The sequence below is a fragment of the Parasteatoda tepidariorum genome, chromosome 7 (genome assembly GCF_982258835.1).
Source record: "Parasteatoda tepidariorum strain Cologne lab strain chromosome 7, Ptep-v5.0, whole genome shotgun sequence".
Lineage (NCBI taxonomy): Eukaryota > Metazoa > Arthropoda > Arachnida > Araneae > Theridiidae > Parasteatoda > Parasteatoda tepidariorum.
The window spans coordinates 2,552,292-2,569,817 of record NC_141761.1 but is presented as its reverse complement, the minus strand read 5'-3'; the positions used below and the strand labels follow the sequence as shown (position 1 = coordinate 2,569,817).

Here is a 17,526-nt window from a genome sequence, read left to right as displayed (position 1 = left end):
AATATATTTATTGCTAATTATAAGGAAAAAAATATTTAAATCTTTATGTAAAAAAAAAAAAAAATGAAATTGACATACTTAAAGCAAAGAATAAAATGGCTGAAGAGTTGCATGCCCACAAAGGTTAACTTCACAGGTTGGAATAAACCATTCCAGATCACACTCATTGCCCAAAAATAAAAAAAATAAAAAAATTCTAGAAGAATAAATAACATGAATTTAACACTTTTTAAAATTTAAATATCATTATAAATTATCATTCAGCATAGGTACTTCCATTAATATGTCAAGAAATAAGATCTATTTATGCAAGGAATAAGGTGCACTACAGTGATTTATAACCCGGCGTTGAACAGCTGACCCAATTTTTTTGGGTTTATGACTACTAATGTTCAACTCCGAAGCCTTGTAATTTTGAACCCAATCCAGGGTTTTGAACCCAATCCAGGGTTCCTTGTAAGGGAATTCCAGGATCAAGTTTTGGGAGAAATTTGTCTTTGTGGAGAGCTTTTTGGTGGAACTAACCAGCATTTGCTTTCACGGAGAGGAAAACCACCAACGGTTAACCTGAGGGCAAGTGGACACTCAACCCTTTGCTGTCTACCACAGAGGATACTTTACGTTGGTACTGTGGTCAGTGCAAGCCATATGCGGCATTTGTATTGACCAGCTGATGCTGGAAGGCAAACACTAACCCCTGAGCCATCACGGCTCACACAACATTGATTAAACATGTATAGAAAATCGTTTTAATGAACGACTTAGTACTATTGTACCTTCATATTTATTTTATCAGTTTATTATATATTATTTTATTTTGACTTTATTCTGTAATCAGGGCTTAAAATTAAAGGTGGTCGATTACTCTAGAACTATACTCATTAGTTTAACTTAGACCCTTGAAAGTCTGAGCCTGCCTCACGATGGTTAATCATTAATAACGGCTCTGGATTTTAAAACTTCCAATTTTTAATTTAACATCCTCCTCAATATCTTCCAACCATCTTTTCCTTAACTAATGGCCAAATCCTAAAAATTAAAAAAATAATCATATTTAAGCTTTATCTAAGTTTCTTAAAAATAAAAACACCTTCAAATTTATCGGTTTATAACAGTAAAAATTTTTAAAAAAAGTATACAAGCATTAAAAAATAAATTTGCATAAATGATAAAAAAGAAAGAATAAATGTAATAAGCCACTGCACTACGTTTAAATACAAATTACTGTCATTAAATTACACTGCTCAAAATAAAGAATATAGGGGAAAAAAATCTCTCATATAAAACTAAAATTAATTCATTAATTTAATTAATGAATATTTGAAAAAACTGTATAAAAATCAAGTGCCATTCACTACAAGTTTAAAAAAATGTATTTGAAATTGAATGGAGGAATAAAAAGTATTTTAGTAACGATTGAAAATTTGAACAAGTGTAAATATTGTAAGTATTGTAAATATCTGGAGTAAAAAAATATTTTTTTTACCAAGGAGCACGAAAGAAATAGAATTTTTTAAAAAACCACAAAATCTACCAACAGTTTTGGTCAAGCAATAAACAAAACAAAAAAATCATGTTGCACAAATAATTATTTACCATTATCAAAAGTATCTTCTCCTAATCCTGTAAGAAATACAGCTTCAGAAAGGTTCATTTCAGCAGCAATTTCTAGTTTAGCTTTTTTTTTGATACTGCCTCTAGCAAATTCAAAAACATTAAAAACATAGTTTCAATAGATATAGTAATCAGAAATTAAAAGATAGGAATAATAAAATTCAAATGTCAAACAATTCATATCTAAACTGGGCTATGAGTTTAAAAGTACAAAATCCTTTAAGAGGATGGTAGTTGGCTGGGTTCACAACCCAGTCTATGTGGCTTTTTTTACATGAAAAAACCTTATTATGTTTGGGGCTAATTGGTTTTTTTCTTTTTTACAGGTTTTTTCATAAATGATCTAATTTTGCCCAAAGATGAGTGCATTTTTTAAATATATTCTACATGCATTCTTATAAGTACGAAACAAAAAATATGGTTTAAACGTAAAAAAATATTGCTCGATTATTATCAAAGGTATTAATAAATTAAATGATTATGATGAGAATAACTATTTTAGTCATATTTCTGCCATTTAAATGCACAATAGCATAATTATGAAATTGCTAAAATAACTCTTTGTAAAATGCAAAGCATAATAAACAATATAATTTGCTTTATAGTTAATGAATGGAATTTCTAGATGCAATGTATACATTCATGAAATTAAATATACATATCTGTTGAAGCATGTGGTATGTTCATTTCTATTTATTAATGTGTGAGTTTCTTATATGTTTTAGAAAGTACAAAAAAAAAAACTTTAATCTTTATTAAACCATTATAATGCTTTTAAAACAAAGAAAAAACATAATAAATTTTAAATGTTTGTTTCGAAGCATTTTAAGTAAATAGTTAAAGATTTTAATGAACATGCAGAGATGTTCATTATAACTAATAATTATGTATGAATTAAGATATCATGTACTATCAATATCTACAATATATATTTTCATTCCATTAATAATAATTCCATTATATATTCACTATATAATTCAGGGTTCCCACTCATTTAACAAAGCAAAAATTAAGCACTTTTTAAGGACTTCTTTTTAAAAAAATTAAGGACTTTTCTGAAAAATTAAGAACCTTAAAAATGATATTGTTTATTATTGAATATTCATATACCACCAGTGACGAGGCGAATCATTTAACTTTCTTAAAAACAAAATTCAATAAATGGAAGGAAAAAAACAGAAAACAATTTTACTATGATGTAAGTAATGAAATAATTGTATTAATTAACATGGCTTGCCAAAGTAGGAGTAAGCAATTTTTGCAAACTCGGGTCATTTTTTTCCTTTTTTAAATTTTTTTTCCCGATTGAAGAGATCTATTGAATATTCGTAATACAATTTTAATAACTTCATTAAATTGAATTGTAAAATTAAGTGTCAAAATTAAGATTTGCAATTCTTTTCATATATTAAAAAGAAAAGAGTTAATAAAAAAATTTAGGAGAAACAATGAAAATATTATTACAACAATACTTTGCAACTAGATAGGCATTACATATTTAGTTGTGGGCCAAGTTTGCTAAATATTCAGTTATGCCCAAAAATATTCTTTCTTTTCTATTAGTAAAATGTTTCATTTATACAGGAATTAAAACAAAAAGTTGAATTAGAGTTATGCATGAGAGTAGTTTTCTTACAATGTCATGTTTAATTAAGTCCTATTTCAAGTAAAAACAGGCCATACTAACATTCAAGCACCTTAAATTATTCCACTTTTGTTCATTAGGTTTAATTTAATATATTTTTTAAAAAAATCATTTAAATAAATATTTTTATGAAAGTTTTTATAAAATAAAAATATAATTACGTTTGAAAAAATTTTTACTTTTCAAACCAATGAGTTTTATTAGTTCTCAGTGAAACACATAAATGAAAGGGTCTAGAACGACTTTTCAAAGGTATCAAAACATTTCTATGGTCAGAAAATTGGTAAGGTTCCTTAAGTAACAAATACTGATAAGTTATTTATTTTTTTATCCTTCATAGGTATTTACTAGTAATATTTCTTTATAATCCGCTATGATTCTTAATATTATTCTCTACTATTATTATGATTTAATATTTTATTTTTAACGCAAATTAACAGTTTAAAACTGAAAGCGGTGTACTTTTATTATAAAGTAAGCCTGTAATATCACCTTTATCAGGTAAAGTTTTGTAAAAAAAAATTTTAAAATATTATCAAAAACATATGTGTTTTTTTTTTAACGGTCACTTGAGGGTTGTCCCATTGGCCACAGAAATGCCGGAACTGCTACTCTCTTCTCGTTACCCAGTCGGCGCCTGTGGCGAAGATTTTTGCAAAGTTTGAAAATTAAAAATTTTCCTTTCGAATTTTCAAATAATTTGAACATTGGAAAGAAAACTGACTTTCTCAAGTTAAATGTATGCATTAATTTTAGTACTTTCAATTTTAAAAAAATCTTAGTTTAGCATAAGAAACTTTAAATTAGGTTCAAAATTATGTATGTATATATATATATACAACAAAATAAATATATACAAAAAAACAGGAAGAAAATTAAGAAAAACAATAAGTTTCATTTATTGCGCATAAGCTGCAAGTTAACAGAACTCATTAGATAAGTTCAAAATGAAGATAAAACAAAGGAAAATTACAGACATATGAAAAAAGGGGGGAATAGAAAAATAATAATAAAAAAATAACAAACAACTGGGGAAAAAAAAAGGATAAAATTTGTTTTAAAAATACGGAAAATAAAAGATATAATCGTTTCATCAGCCCACACGATTATATCCGCAAAAAAGAGTGCTTTCTGATATTGTATCAATATAGCCAAAGCAAAATATATTAATACAATAGTGTGAGGAGCACTCAAAAAATTTTTTTACAAAAATTACAACAAATAAAATAGAACACAATAAGTAAAGTAACATGTAAAAACAGAAAAGAAAAAGAAAAAACAGAATAAAACAAAATCTATAAAGCGAGTAGCGAATTCAAATATACTTACATGAACGGGAAATTTTTCAAGAATGATTTAAAAAATATTTTCGTATTCATATTTTGCCAGACTGCAAAATATGAAAACAAAAGTGCAAATTGAGCGTAACTAGAGGAGTTTTGTTTTAAAGTGCCGTTCTTACTGCATTGCTGAAGTGCGTTTGATTTGTTAGTTACCAAGGATGGGCCCGAAATGGATGTGTGCAAGGTAATATTATACTAAATAATTTAAAGAAGTTGACCATAAATAATTTTAGAAAATAAATATTTATTTAAGAAAAAAATATGAAATAGAAAAGAGAAACATGAATTGCCTGTTTTGTACATTATTTTAGCCACGGATTTGCCGGAAATGGATTTGCACATAGAAAAATTACATAAATTAACAAAGAAAATTTTTTTAGTAGATAATTTTAGCCACGGATTCGCCCGAAATGGATTTGCGCATGGAAAATTGTATAAATTAAAAAAGAAATTTTTAGTGAATAATTTTAGCCACGATTGGCCCGAAATGGATTTGCTCATGGAAAAATTTTATAAATTAACAAAGGAATTTCTTAGGAAATAATTTTGACCACGGATTTGCCCGAAATGGATTTGCACATGGAAAAATTATACAAATTAACAAAGAAATTATTTAGTAAATAACTTTGGCAACGGATTTCCCCGAAATGGAAATGCACATGGGAAAATTATATAAATTAACAAAGAAAATTTTTAGTAAATATATACACAAAAATATATGATTAATTCAATGATTTTATATAGAATTTAATTACTTAAGTTAGGTATCCATTGTTTTTTTTTATCAAATTTTAAAAGAGTTTATCGATTTGTTTTTTGGATAAATAAATATTACTACATATTCTTTTAATTCTATTAATTTCATTAAAAGTGGTATTACTTGGAATTCTAACGCTTCTAGGAGCATCTATTTAAATACCACTTCTAATGAAATGAATAGAATTAAAAAAATATGTATTTATTTTCAGGATTTTTTAAAAAAATTTTATCCTTTTTTTTCCCAGTTTGTTATTTTTTTTATTATTATTTTTCTTTCCCCCTCTTTTTTCATGTGTCTGTAATTTTCCTTTGTTTTATCTTCATTTTGAACCTATATATACCCATGCAGCATGAAAGGGCAAATAAACGTTAAAAATCCGTTCGTCCGTTATAAGGTTTTGGGCTTACGTTAAAATTACGTTAATTTCACGTGATGATTTTCACCATTTCCTCATTCGTTAAAACGTATACGATAAAATTACGTTAATTTCACGTGATGATTTTCACCATTTCTTCATTCGTTAAAACGCATACGTTAAAATTACGTTAATTTCACATAATGATTTTCACCATTTCTTCATTCGTTAAAACGTATACGTTAAAATTACGTCAATTTAACGTTATCAATTTTCCCTTTAAATAATTCGTTAAAAATACGTACTTAAAATACGTTATTTTAACGTGTACATTTTATCCATTTTTTGACCGTTTTTTAAAAACGTGTTATTAACGAAAAATTGACGTTTTGTTGCATAGTTATATTTACGTAAATTGTTTGGGATTATAAACGTAAATTTAGTGGTAAAAATGTTTCAAGCAAAAATCATGAACCTGTGAGAGCCCAAGAAAGATAATCTTTTACGTCTCACTTGAATTCGAATAAACTGAACATTGCAGATTTTCATTACAATTCATATTTAATTTTTAATACTTATAATTATTTTTGTTTTATTAAACTGGTTATAAATATTTGCTTGTTGATAATATTGAGTCGGCTCATTATCAGTAACTGACAAGGGAACTATGAGTTTTAATTCTTATATAACTAAACTATGATGAAAATTAAGAAATTTTCCAAAATACTGAATAAAGTAAAAATTTTCCACTACTTGACATGCAACGAACATAACGTAAAAACACATTATACTTAAATTTAAATTATCTCTGTTCAGAACAAGAGTCGTGGTGTAGTGGTTACAGCGTTCGCCTCAAGGGTACGGCATCCTAGGTTCGAGCCTACTCTAGAGTGGGATGTTAATATGCGAATACTAATAATTATTATTATTCAAAGATCTTAATTTAAAAAATTTATTTTTTGTTATTATGTAAAAATTGATTCACTATTTTTTTATATTGCAATTATCGCTCGCCATACGAGTTTATAAAAAATAATTTATAATATACAATTTTCTAATTATTATTTTCTACTTCAATCAACATGAAATAGAAACGATTATTTTTGGTTAATTTTGTTAACATTTATTTATTAATTTCTTACTTTGCAATAATCGCTTACCGTATATAAGTTTTTTCAAAATAATTGCTAAGAAATGTGTCTACTTTTAAATTCCATGTTCTTACTGCATGAAAGAGACATTTACTTTATTTTAAAATACTGATTTAATTTTTTTTTCCTTCCAAAAACTTCATAAATTGTAAAAATAGAATTAAAGTATTTTGAAAAATTTATCAATCTTGATTCTTTAATGTATATAATATTTATTAATGAAAAAAAAATACATATCAAATAACAGGTAAAAAGATAATTCTCATAATTAGTTTTCGTAATAAAATTTAGTGTGGGAAGTTTTAAAATATTGGTTGTTATTAAAAGACGTTTTTACACACAACAACGTTTTTACAAATTTATTAAATTTTGCTTTGAATCTTGAATTTTATAATCTGGAAATTGCTTAATTATAAAATCTTAATTGCAATAAGTAAATTATTTATGAAAATCATATATAGTAAAAAATAATATAAATTTATAAAATATAAAAAATAATATAAAATAGCATAAAATATAAATAATAATTGTAAGTTTTGTTGTAATGTCAGAAAAATAATTTTTTTTATAAGAGAAAGTAATGATAATTCTTTATTTCTTTGCAAAATATTATTTATGAGTGAGTTTTTGTGTATGTGAAATTGAAGTACTTTTAAAAATAGTTAGAGCGTTAGTTCGGTGTATTTTTCCGAGCTGTCAGTTTTAGGCTTTCTTGCATTGAATAGTCTGTTTTTTTTTTTTTTTTTTTTTTTTTTTATCATATCGGGCAATAATGTTACATAACAGGGAATTTTAGTAAAATTTACCTAGGGACACAATGCTTGGAAGGTTTTAAATAGTTAATGAAGTTAAATAAATTGTTTTTAATTATTTAGATCATATAAATAAAAAAGAAAAGGAATTAAGTAAGGAAAAGAGAAAGTTCCTCAAAAATTGAAGTTAAGACCTAAATTTTGCAATGCTAATACATAGATCCTAAAATAAAAATAATAAAAAAATAAAAAAAAACCACCTTTAAGAAAAAAAAGGTCCCGCAGTGGACTGATCGTTAAGACACGGTTCCCAACAGATCACCGAAGTCAAACATCACTGGCTGCGGTCAGTGTGCGGGTGCCACTTGGATCAGTCTGCGTAGGGACCGAGGGTGTGCGGTATTGGTCCTCGTTAAACTGTGCTACCGTAAAGTGCTCGACTTCGCGCGCACGTTGTCGGGCTACCGAAGCGGGGGTGCCATCCCCTCCGCAGAGGATCAAAATTGTGATGGCATGTCTTCGGATCATCCTCCGGGATGTTTCCCAGACCGTCGCCAATAGCCCATTGCGCAGCTCTAGTGCGACGTAAATTAACAACAACAGCAAGAAAAAAAAGAAGAGAGAAATTAAATATTTGTTTTTTTCATATTTTGACATCAGTGCGACAAATTTTTTTCTTTGTTTTTTGACCAAGATTTTTTCATTTAGGCTTAGTTCCCGGTTAATCGGGGTTTTAAGGGCCATTCTAGTCCTTGACGGGGGCGGTGCTCGATCCTCGACACCACCGAGTACATGCGATATATGTGCTATTAAAATCTGTGGAATCGAGAGGCCTGTGGTCGATCGCATTACTGTGCCAAATGTACAGGGATCTGGAGAAAATTTCCTACTCCTTCAGATTTAAGTCTAAATGGATGATAAGCCTAATGAACAGCTCTAGTGCGACGTAACTAAAACTCCTACCTTCATTAATTCGTTGACACATTATCTGTTTACACTGTGTTATCTGGGAATAAAATTTCAACAAAATCTTTTTAATGTATACATACATTGCTTTTAAAATGAAGACAAATATCAGCAAGCGAAAAAACAGATTCATAAGAATTTACTTTTTTTTTTTATCTAAAGCACTGAAGAGGGAAACGGAACGTTTAACGACAATGGATCCTTCCAGCTAAAATTAAGTATAAAATTTTTAATATATTATATGAAAATAACTTGATCCACTAGAAATGTTAACAACTTGACACCCTTTTTTACCCTTATTGTAATAATCAAGTTTTCAAATGCATGATATTACCTCTTTTTTTTTCTTTTCTCCAAATGAAATCGTGATTTAAAAGGTGCTTTTTATTTAAATGTGTATTTTTTTATGTAATAAATATTTTATGAATTTTTTCAAACTATTATTTTTAACACGGTCATCACCAACAACTAAAAATGATACCTAAATCGTGAGACCATGCCTTTATGCATGCCAATTAATGTATTGTAAAATCTTCACCTACGCAGACGAGAAAAAAACAAAAAATAAGCACGAAATTTGAGAAATAGCATGTAATCATGATATAATAATTAAAATTAACCAGAGATAAATAAATGTACATGTTGATCCCATATTATGTTAATCGATAAAACTTTTACATTGGTGGATGTAGTTAGATTAAATCTTTTTGATTTGATGGAAGACCTAACGTAGACTGTATTCTACAATATCTTTCTTACTCTCATTTCGGATTAAATGGAAATCCTACAATTTATGGTTCATTGATCAGCCTATATGATGCACAAAAAAATCAATGTATATTGTTAGTTTTAAAATATAACATAATTAATGTCTCATTTAGTTAAATTACTATAGTACGATCCTCTAATTCCTAACGATTGGATATGAAGTTCCTGGTTAGAGGAAGCAAAAAAGTGTAAAGTTTTAAAATAAATAATCACGTATTTTAAATAATCTTGTATGTCTTACGAATCAGTGATCTTAATTTATAATATTTATTCATGTTTATCTTTTAATAATAAATTATTGTTATAATAATTTTACATTTCCAGAGCATAAAACAGCAATTTTTATGAACTCATGAAAATTATAAAAAGCATTAAAATCTAGTTTTTTTATGTACAAGCTATTCAAATAATATTATACTAGTAAAAATAAAATACTATTATATCTCTGTAATGAAAATAACATTACATAACAATATAATTCCATTTTTCTTTAAGTCATCAGGTAAAATAGTAATAATTTTTTAAAAAAAAGCTTGACAGTTTTATTTAACTTTTTTAAAAATATTATATGAAAGTTATTCTACAATGTAGCATTTTATTCCAGGTTTAATTAGAATAATAATAAGAAAAATAAGAAGAAAAATCAAAAATAGAGAAAAAATTGATTAACAATATAGATTCAAAAGTACTCTCCACATTGCTTTCAGTTATTTGAGTTTTTGTTTTACAAGTGAATTAAACGATACTAAGTTTCAACTTTTCACTCCTTTTCCGTGGGAGCAAGTTCTACACAAGGATTGCTACCCCTACACTAGCTACCCCTACATTTATTTACATTGTTGCACGCATGTGTTTACATACGCCGAATTCAATGGTAAGTTCTTTTATTCCTTACTTTAATTATTACTATTTTAGAATGTTAATTCATTATAATGCTTCACTGTCAAAAAAAGTAAATAATTATTGTAGTTAATTCTGCTTGAAATAAACACAAATATTCTAAGCCTATCATTTGCGAAGTTTAACAAACTATGACAAAACGTAACGATTTTGGAAAAAAGCAAGAGAATTTGTTGAATCTCATTTACTGTGCTTAATGTAAAGAGACGAAATACAGACCCGTTATATACGATTGTTATGCAGTTAAGATATTTTTAATAAAATCATGAATTTTTGGAAAGGTTTCTGATGGTACCTAAGCTTAATCAAGGAATATTAATCTGAAATACTGAGTTAAACTAGTTGCGATCTTATGTAAAAAAAAATTCTATTTTAAAGCTTTAATTATCAAAATTATTAAATTAATGCTGCATTATTTTATTCACCTGACAAATTTTGTTGCTATAATAAATAACAATTAACAAAAAGTAACAATTATAAGCATTATTCTGAAGATAATACTTAAATGTCATTAATCATGGTTGACTTTACACACCAAAATATGAGTAGAGGGGATATTTTCCTTCTGTGATTTGCTGCGCCTACTATTGTGGATTTCAAACTTGCATACATTTATAAAAAAAAACTTGTAGAGGTTTGCCAGGGGGTAGATATATGATAAACTAATGATAACTGAAGATGATAAACTAATTTTCCGGAGTGGAAAAGAATTTTAGCTAGATTTATAATGTAAATTTTTCTGTTTCACTAATTTTAGGGGATATTTCCATATATTAACCTGTCACACTAACTACAATAGCCAAGCTACCAAATAGATATAAACTTGAAAATTTTTTTGAAAAAAACATGAATGTTTGCCAAATGGTTACGAGTTATATCTTTCGAGTTGGTCCCTTTCTGTGATTTTTTAACTTTCTTTCAGTTTCTCCGATACCAGAAGTTGCCAAGACGTGCTGATTATTCTGCCATTGTTCCTTTTATAGAGATCTCCCCTGATTTTATGAATCAAATAAAAGGGGATGTTTCCCTATTTGAACTAGATTGTGCCAACTAAAAATGCTGAAACAAAAAAAAAATATATATATTTTGTACTTTGCAAAAATTTTTAAAAGAAGTATGTAGAAGTTTTCCTGAGGGTTGCTTCAACTTATATTCTCTGAGTTACTCCCATTCTGAGATATTTTCTTAATTTTTCGTGGACCGCTGGAAGTTTATAAATATTTATCCATAGGTAACAACATAGAAATACTCATTAAACTTTTAATTCCCTATTAGGGTTACTTCTGTATTGTGAGCAGTTATGCCAACTGCTATCGTCCAGGCACCAAATAGATTTCTAACTGCTAACTTTTTAAAAGAATATGTAAAGGTGTGCGAAAGGTAGCTACGAGTTATACTCTTCAAGTTGATCTCCGTTCGTTAATTTTTTTTAGCTCCTGGTTGCTGCGTGGAAGTTGCTTAGAAGATATAGTGATTATTCACCGGCAGATCATGATACGGGCATTTTTCTTACTGTTTTGCCTACTCAGTACGAGATGGCATTTTTATTAGCAAATGAGACGAGACAAGTGTTATGTGTGAAACAGTCCTATCATATTGTTATTAATTTGAGCTGTCTTATCTACTTACCTACTATTGTCTTATAAAGTATAAAAACTATTAGTTGTTGCATTTTTAAAAAAGTTGAGTAGTGGCATTTTCTTTTAACTTTACCTTTTTAAAGAACCAAGGGTTAAACACGCTTGATTGGTGTAAATTTTACAAGAGTCTATAGCAGATGGTTCTTCAACCAAAATGTCGTGGAAGTATCATCTTAACAAGCTATTGCAAGAGAAAATCTCACATGGACAAAATAGTTTTTTGACTATTTATTTTGCAACATGATATCTTTAAAAAGAAAAAAAAACACCCAGTTGAACATTTACTGGAAATTTTTCTTCTTATTTTTGAAACAGTTTTTGAAATTTATCAGCTAAAACGATATGGAAAATAATTGCAGTAATTTTCAATATTAAATTATCTTTAGAATTATTCTTATTCAAGCTTTTATTTAAATTTACATTGCTGTTTAAAACTTTTTTAATTCTTTTATAGTCACTGTATTCTAAAAATATGCCTAGGCAGAGGTCTAGGCCAAATTTACTACCGTTTAGCAGTACCTTCACAAATTCAACTTTAGAAAAAACATTAGTTTCACAAAATACTTTTTCTTATAATTTTATTTTTGTATTCCTTAAGAAACAATAAATCCATATTTTTGTGTTGATTTTTTAATGTAGTTTTTAATTTTTCACAAATTATGTCTAAATTTTCATAAAATAGGTACCTATCAGAAAAACCTAGACAGACCCTTGCTAGGTGAAAAAGTTCAATTGAAATTTTTATTGCTAAATTTTTCTTTTAAACAATTTTTGTCTTGGTTTTTACCTAGCTTTTTACATTTCTAAAAAACTTTGTTTTTATTAACTGTATGACACAGTAATTAAGAATGTTTCTATTGTCTTTATTCTTATCTGGAAAATATGATAATTGGAAAGACTGAGATGTAAAGCTTTAAAATTTCATTTTCAGAATTAAAATAGATTTTTCTGTTTTACATTTGTATATAATCTTTTGTTTTTTTTAGCATTTTTAAGATAACACAGCATTTTAATAACATATTTCTAATAGAGTATATTTTAGTTAATGTTGCTTTATGGATACTGCTTTACAAAAAATATTATTCTTAGCATGGAAGTTTTGTTGTAACAATTATGATAATTTTTTTTTCTCTTTCTATTTTACTTCATAACTTTATTAAGTATTTCTGGTTTAGTTTTTTGTTTTCCCTTTAGCCCATTCCACTAATATAGATAAGCATGGAGTAATTTCCAATAATAAATAAACTTATTTATTCGTAAAAAATATTTATTAATGAATTTTTTTTTTAAAAAATATTGCTATTAAAATATATTCTGCATTTCACCATTTTTTTTAGCTAACATTCTGCCAAACCATTACTCCTTACTTCTCTAGTTCTGAATAATAAATGTGCCCGTATAGACAAAACAAAATATGTTTGAATTATTTCTATGTTTTTGAACGTATTAACTGAATGAATTTTCTTTTTCATAATCTATTGATGTACTTCTGAGGAAGATCTTTGAAAAGGATCTAGCTTTGAGAATGAACCTCCATCAAGTCTCATTTGAAGGTACCTGAATTAAGTATGTCTAAAGAAATAACTGTATTTGAATTGTTTCCTTTTTTCTTGTGCTTAAAAATGGGTAAAAAAATTCGTGAAATTATAAACATGATCAAATCAATTGTTAAAAATTATTTCAGATTACTTTTGCTGATATTAAAAAAAGTAATTAAACATTGTTTACATAGGCTGCCCATGCTTCAATAACAACAAATAAAAGTACTCAAAAATTTGTCTCTTAAAATGAATTATCATATATTGTAAATATATTTTCCATGTACTGTAGAATCCTAATTATTTCATGCACAATCATCAGCCTTTGCACTATTCAACTAATTTATAATAGAAGTTTCTGGTGTAAGTTTCATCGTTAGTATCAAGTAGAATGGTAAACTGTGACTGTTTTTACCACCACTATTTTTGCTGTTCCAATGTTTTATTTCACTGACACTTAAAAAAAAAAAATGTGTTTTATCTGCATTAAATTAGTCTTTTTATTCATAGTCCTCCATAAGTTCAAACAAATTCTGAAACTTCTATTTTGCTTTTGAGAATTCTTCAGCGATTATGCAGATTGATGAATCCCTCAAAGGCTAAGGCTACTCAAACCAAACATTTGGCAAACATTAAAATGAATAAACAACATCAATTAGAAATTCTCGGGGAATTAAGATTTATGCATATTGCTCAGTATTTCAAATCTCCGTGGCAGAATCGCAGCGAAACGGCGACATTGTTGCAAAATTTTACAGATCTCTTGCAGAAAGATTTTTCTCTTGAAAAGAAGAAATTATTACTTTTCTTTTTTACAGAAATATTTGAACATGCAATATTTGAATCATGCATTTAGATAATCAGTTTTTGACACGCTCAATTTTCACCGATAGTATCATAAATCGACGTAATGTTTTGATAGTATTTTCGGCAGTTATTGATTTTCATTTGGTTCTTAACCATCTTGATATATTTAAACAATATGGAAAACTCGAATCGAGCATTTGAGTATCTATTTTTTAAGGCTATCTATTTTTTTTTTTTTAAATTCTATTGAATTTTTAGAAGTTATAGATGTTGATTTCTCCTTAAATTTTAAATCAGATATTTTTTATACGATATTATTTATTACAACCTAATTTCAAAGTGTAACACGCTTTTGAGGAGTCCAATTTACGTAATTACATCATATATTTTTTTTTTTGGGGGGGGGGGCAATTGCTACTACGGATTTCATGATATTGAATATTTTTTTATTGTGATGATTATTTACAAAATGTGAAGAAGCTAATAAAGTGTATGTCTTCCTACCAACAAAATGTGAGAATATCACCCATAATATTAAAAAAAAATTATTTCGTGTTAAATTAAGAAAATCATTATTATTTTTTGTTAACACAGCATATTTGCCATTTTAAATTAGCAACATATATGTTTGTTTGTATTAAAAGTATTTTGCAATTAGATCTTAGTGCTGGAGAGTTTAGTCGCAGATAACTCAAAAACATTCTGCCACAAGATTTCAAATTATCCTTGTTTTAATTAAAATAAGCCAATTGTATATATGTTTATATATATATATATATATTTTTTTTTGTGTACATCTGCAGTTTTCTACAATTCCGCATATTAGAAATTGAACTTTCAATATTGTTAACTTTAATCAATGATTTTATATCTATGACTATACATATGATATTTTCTATTTATATGATATATCTGTCTATGATATTATCACTTTATTTTTATAAAGTTTTTTTTTTCAATAACTTCTGCACTATATTATTATGCTTACATTAAATGAAAAAATTTTTGATTTCATACTGTTTGAAAACATCTTTTATTTAAACATCTTTTATTTAAATATCTTATTTTTCCAAGTGAATGTTTTTGTGTTTATTATTTGGTGTTGAAGTATTAATGATTAAAATGCTTTGAAACACGATTCATTGTGTATATCAAGGTTGCAAAAAATGCTTACTTTTCTCTAAAAGAGTTAGACTGACTAGTTTTCATTAATTTATTATATTTTCTTGCATTTTACTGTATACATTTAGCATACTTATGTTCCAACTTTTTATTTTAACAAAAACTATTAAGTAAAATTTACGTTAAATGTCTAATATTGCAGAAAACTTGTAAGTTAAGTAGTTCATGCAATGGAAATTATCACTACTACAAACTATATGAATTACAGTTTGACAAAAAAATATATATTTGTTTTCACATCTTTAAATAAGTTAAAAAAAATTTTGATATATCTGCTCTATACTTGTTCAAAAAAATTTTTATTTTATTTTTTTGCAAGGGTGTGGAAAGTTGGTAATTTTGTTTTGCTCATATATATATATATATATGCAGCATTAAAAAAGATAATTTCTAATTAGTTCCAAGCATAAAATTATTATTTTTTGAAACAATTTTAAGTTTAAGGCTGTTCCTCCGAATTGTTTTTATAGTCCAAAATTGCTATACTGCATTACTCCAAACATTCTGTCATGTTGCTACAATTAACTAACACCATTGTGTTCCTTTCATTTAATCACATTTTTCGAAGAAATATTTATTAAAATATTTCTCCAAAAACTGTGTTTTGTGTGTGAAGTTTTTTTTTTGAAATTTTTTTATCCAGTCCTTTTTAAGTGGTTTAAACAAATAAAGTTTTTACTGCCCCCAAGCAACCTGATTGTAACACACTAGGGTCAAGGAACACAGAACCTATTTTTCCCACCCTTCCTATTTTTCCCACCATTACTAAGAATTCCGTTGTGGAAATGAATTTCTATATCACCAAACAGCTTTCTAATGTATTTTGGAGTAAAGTGTTACGTTTTAGCAGCGATTTTACAGAAATTAAAGAATTTTCAAAATAACCATTTTTTGTTTAAAAAAGCTTTAACAGAGGCAATTGTAAAATGTAATTCTTCACTTGAACTAAATAATATATAGTTTAACAAATTACTGAATTTGTTAAAATTACTCCTTTTGTATATTAAAGATACTGTTAGTGTTAAAAGGCATAGTATTTTTACTGTTTTAATAAATGAGAAATTAAAAATTACGTAACTGAAACTAATCGAATTGTGTTTCTGAACTACAAAGTTCTTGCAAAATATTCTGAAGAGGAATGAAAATTGCAGCCAAGGAGCAATAAAAAAAAGAAAAGAATGAGAGAGGAAAATAAAATTCTGATGATAAGTAAATAAACAGAAAGTATAGGGCAGCTTTTAGGAGTACTTTACCTGACAATGGGCACATGTCGTGGCAAGTACTGCGGTTATGAGAAAAAGTAATTTCAAATAGGAGTGTTTTGTGAATAGTTTTGTCTTGATTTTAGGTCAGCGTGGGTAAACCAATTGACACCTTTATTCCTTCATTGTTCCCCTATTAGAAATGTGCTCTTACTTGTTACCAAAGCAGCCAACAGCACCAGACTAAAACTCTGGAGGAGTTCTCCTCAAAGCCACACGAAAAATAATTTTATGTTTTATTTATAACTTACTGCTGGCTTCAATGTAAGATTTAGTTAGGATAAAAAAAAATTATGAAATATTCTAATTCAGATTTATGCTGTATATGTATGTAATTTTGTTGTGTAATATGTGACTAAAATTTGTAAAATAGATTTTCTTATATCTCAGTATTTGGATGTACTCAATCGATATATACTTAGTAGAAATTCCATGAAAATAATAAACAGTTTTAATATTTTTTTAAAAATTTTTATTTAACTGTATTTTATCTAGTCAGTATTGCTTCGTTTTAGAAATCTACTGTTGGTTGTAACAATTTAATATTATTGTCCGGTATATTTTTTTTTCATATGCTAAAATATTTATTTGTTTTCCAGGAACATTGCAGTGAAGAGGTGATAGTAACAGCGGGATGGAAGAAGTTATGAATGTTTCAGATCTGTGGCGATGTGTTATAATTGTAAATCTATATATTGTAAATATATTGTATGATAGTTGTAAAATAAATAAAACTTAATAAATCTTATTTGATTTAATGTTTTTTTCTGTATTTAAAATTATTTAGTTAACTGCTCTTCTGGATTGAAAATTTTAGTTTTACGAACATAAGACTTAGAAAAA

The 17,526-nt window shown here is 27.0% G+C and overlaps 1 protein-coding gene and 1 long non-coding RNA gene across 9 annotated transcripts in view; one reads left to right on the top strand and one right to left on the bottom strand.

Moving 5' to 3' along the window:
• The window catches only part of LOC147806712 (serine/threonine-protein kinase mig-15-like), a 61,990-nt gene that overhangs the window by 19,704 nt on the left and 24,760 nt on the right, over window positions 1–17,526 (bottom strand). For 5 of the 8 annotated variants that reach the window (XM_087167041.1, XM_087167040.1, XM_087167039.1 and 2 more), the window contains one exon: window positions 1,597–1,697. The exons of 2 other annotated variants lie outside the window; for them this stretch is intronic. Coding sequence is in view for 2 of the 6 variants with exons in the window: in XM_087167047.1 (XP_087023173.1) it covers window positions 1,597–1,697 (101 nt within the window). In the remaining 4 variants the exon portion in view is untranslated. Of the gene's footprint in view, window positions 1–204; window positions 1,030–1,596; window positions 1,698–17,526 lie in introns of those variants that run through there. One more of the 8 variants, XM_087167045.1, reaches the window with a different exon arrangement.
• Window positions 13,321–17,431, top strand: LOC147806713 (uncharacterized). The gene is made up of 2 exons (XR_015435073.1): window positions 13,321–13,460; window positions 17,283–17,431. It is a non-coding gene; the product is annotated as an uncharacterized LOC147806713 (long non-coding RNA).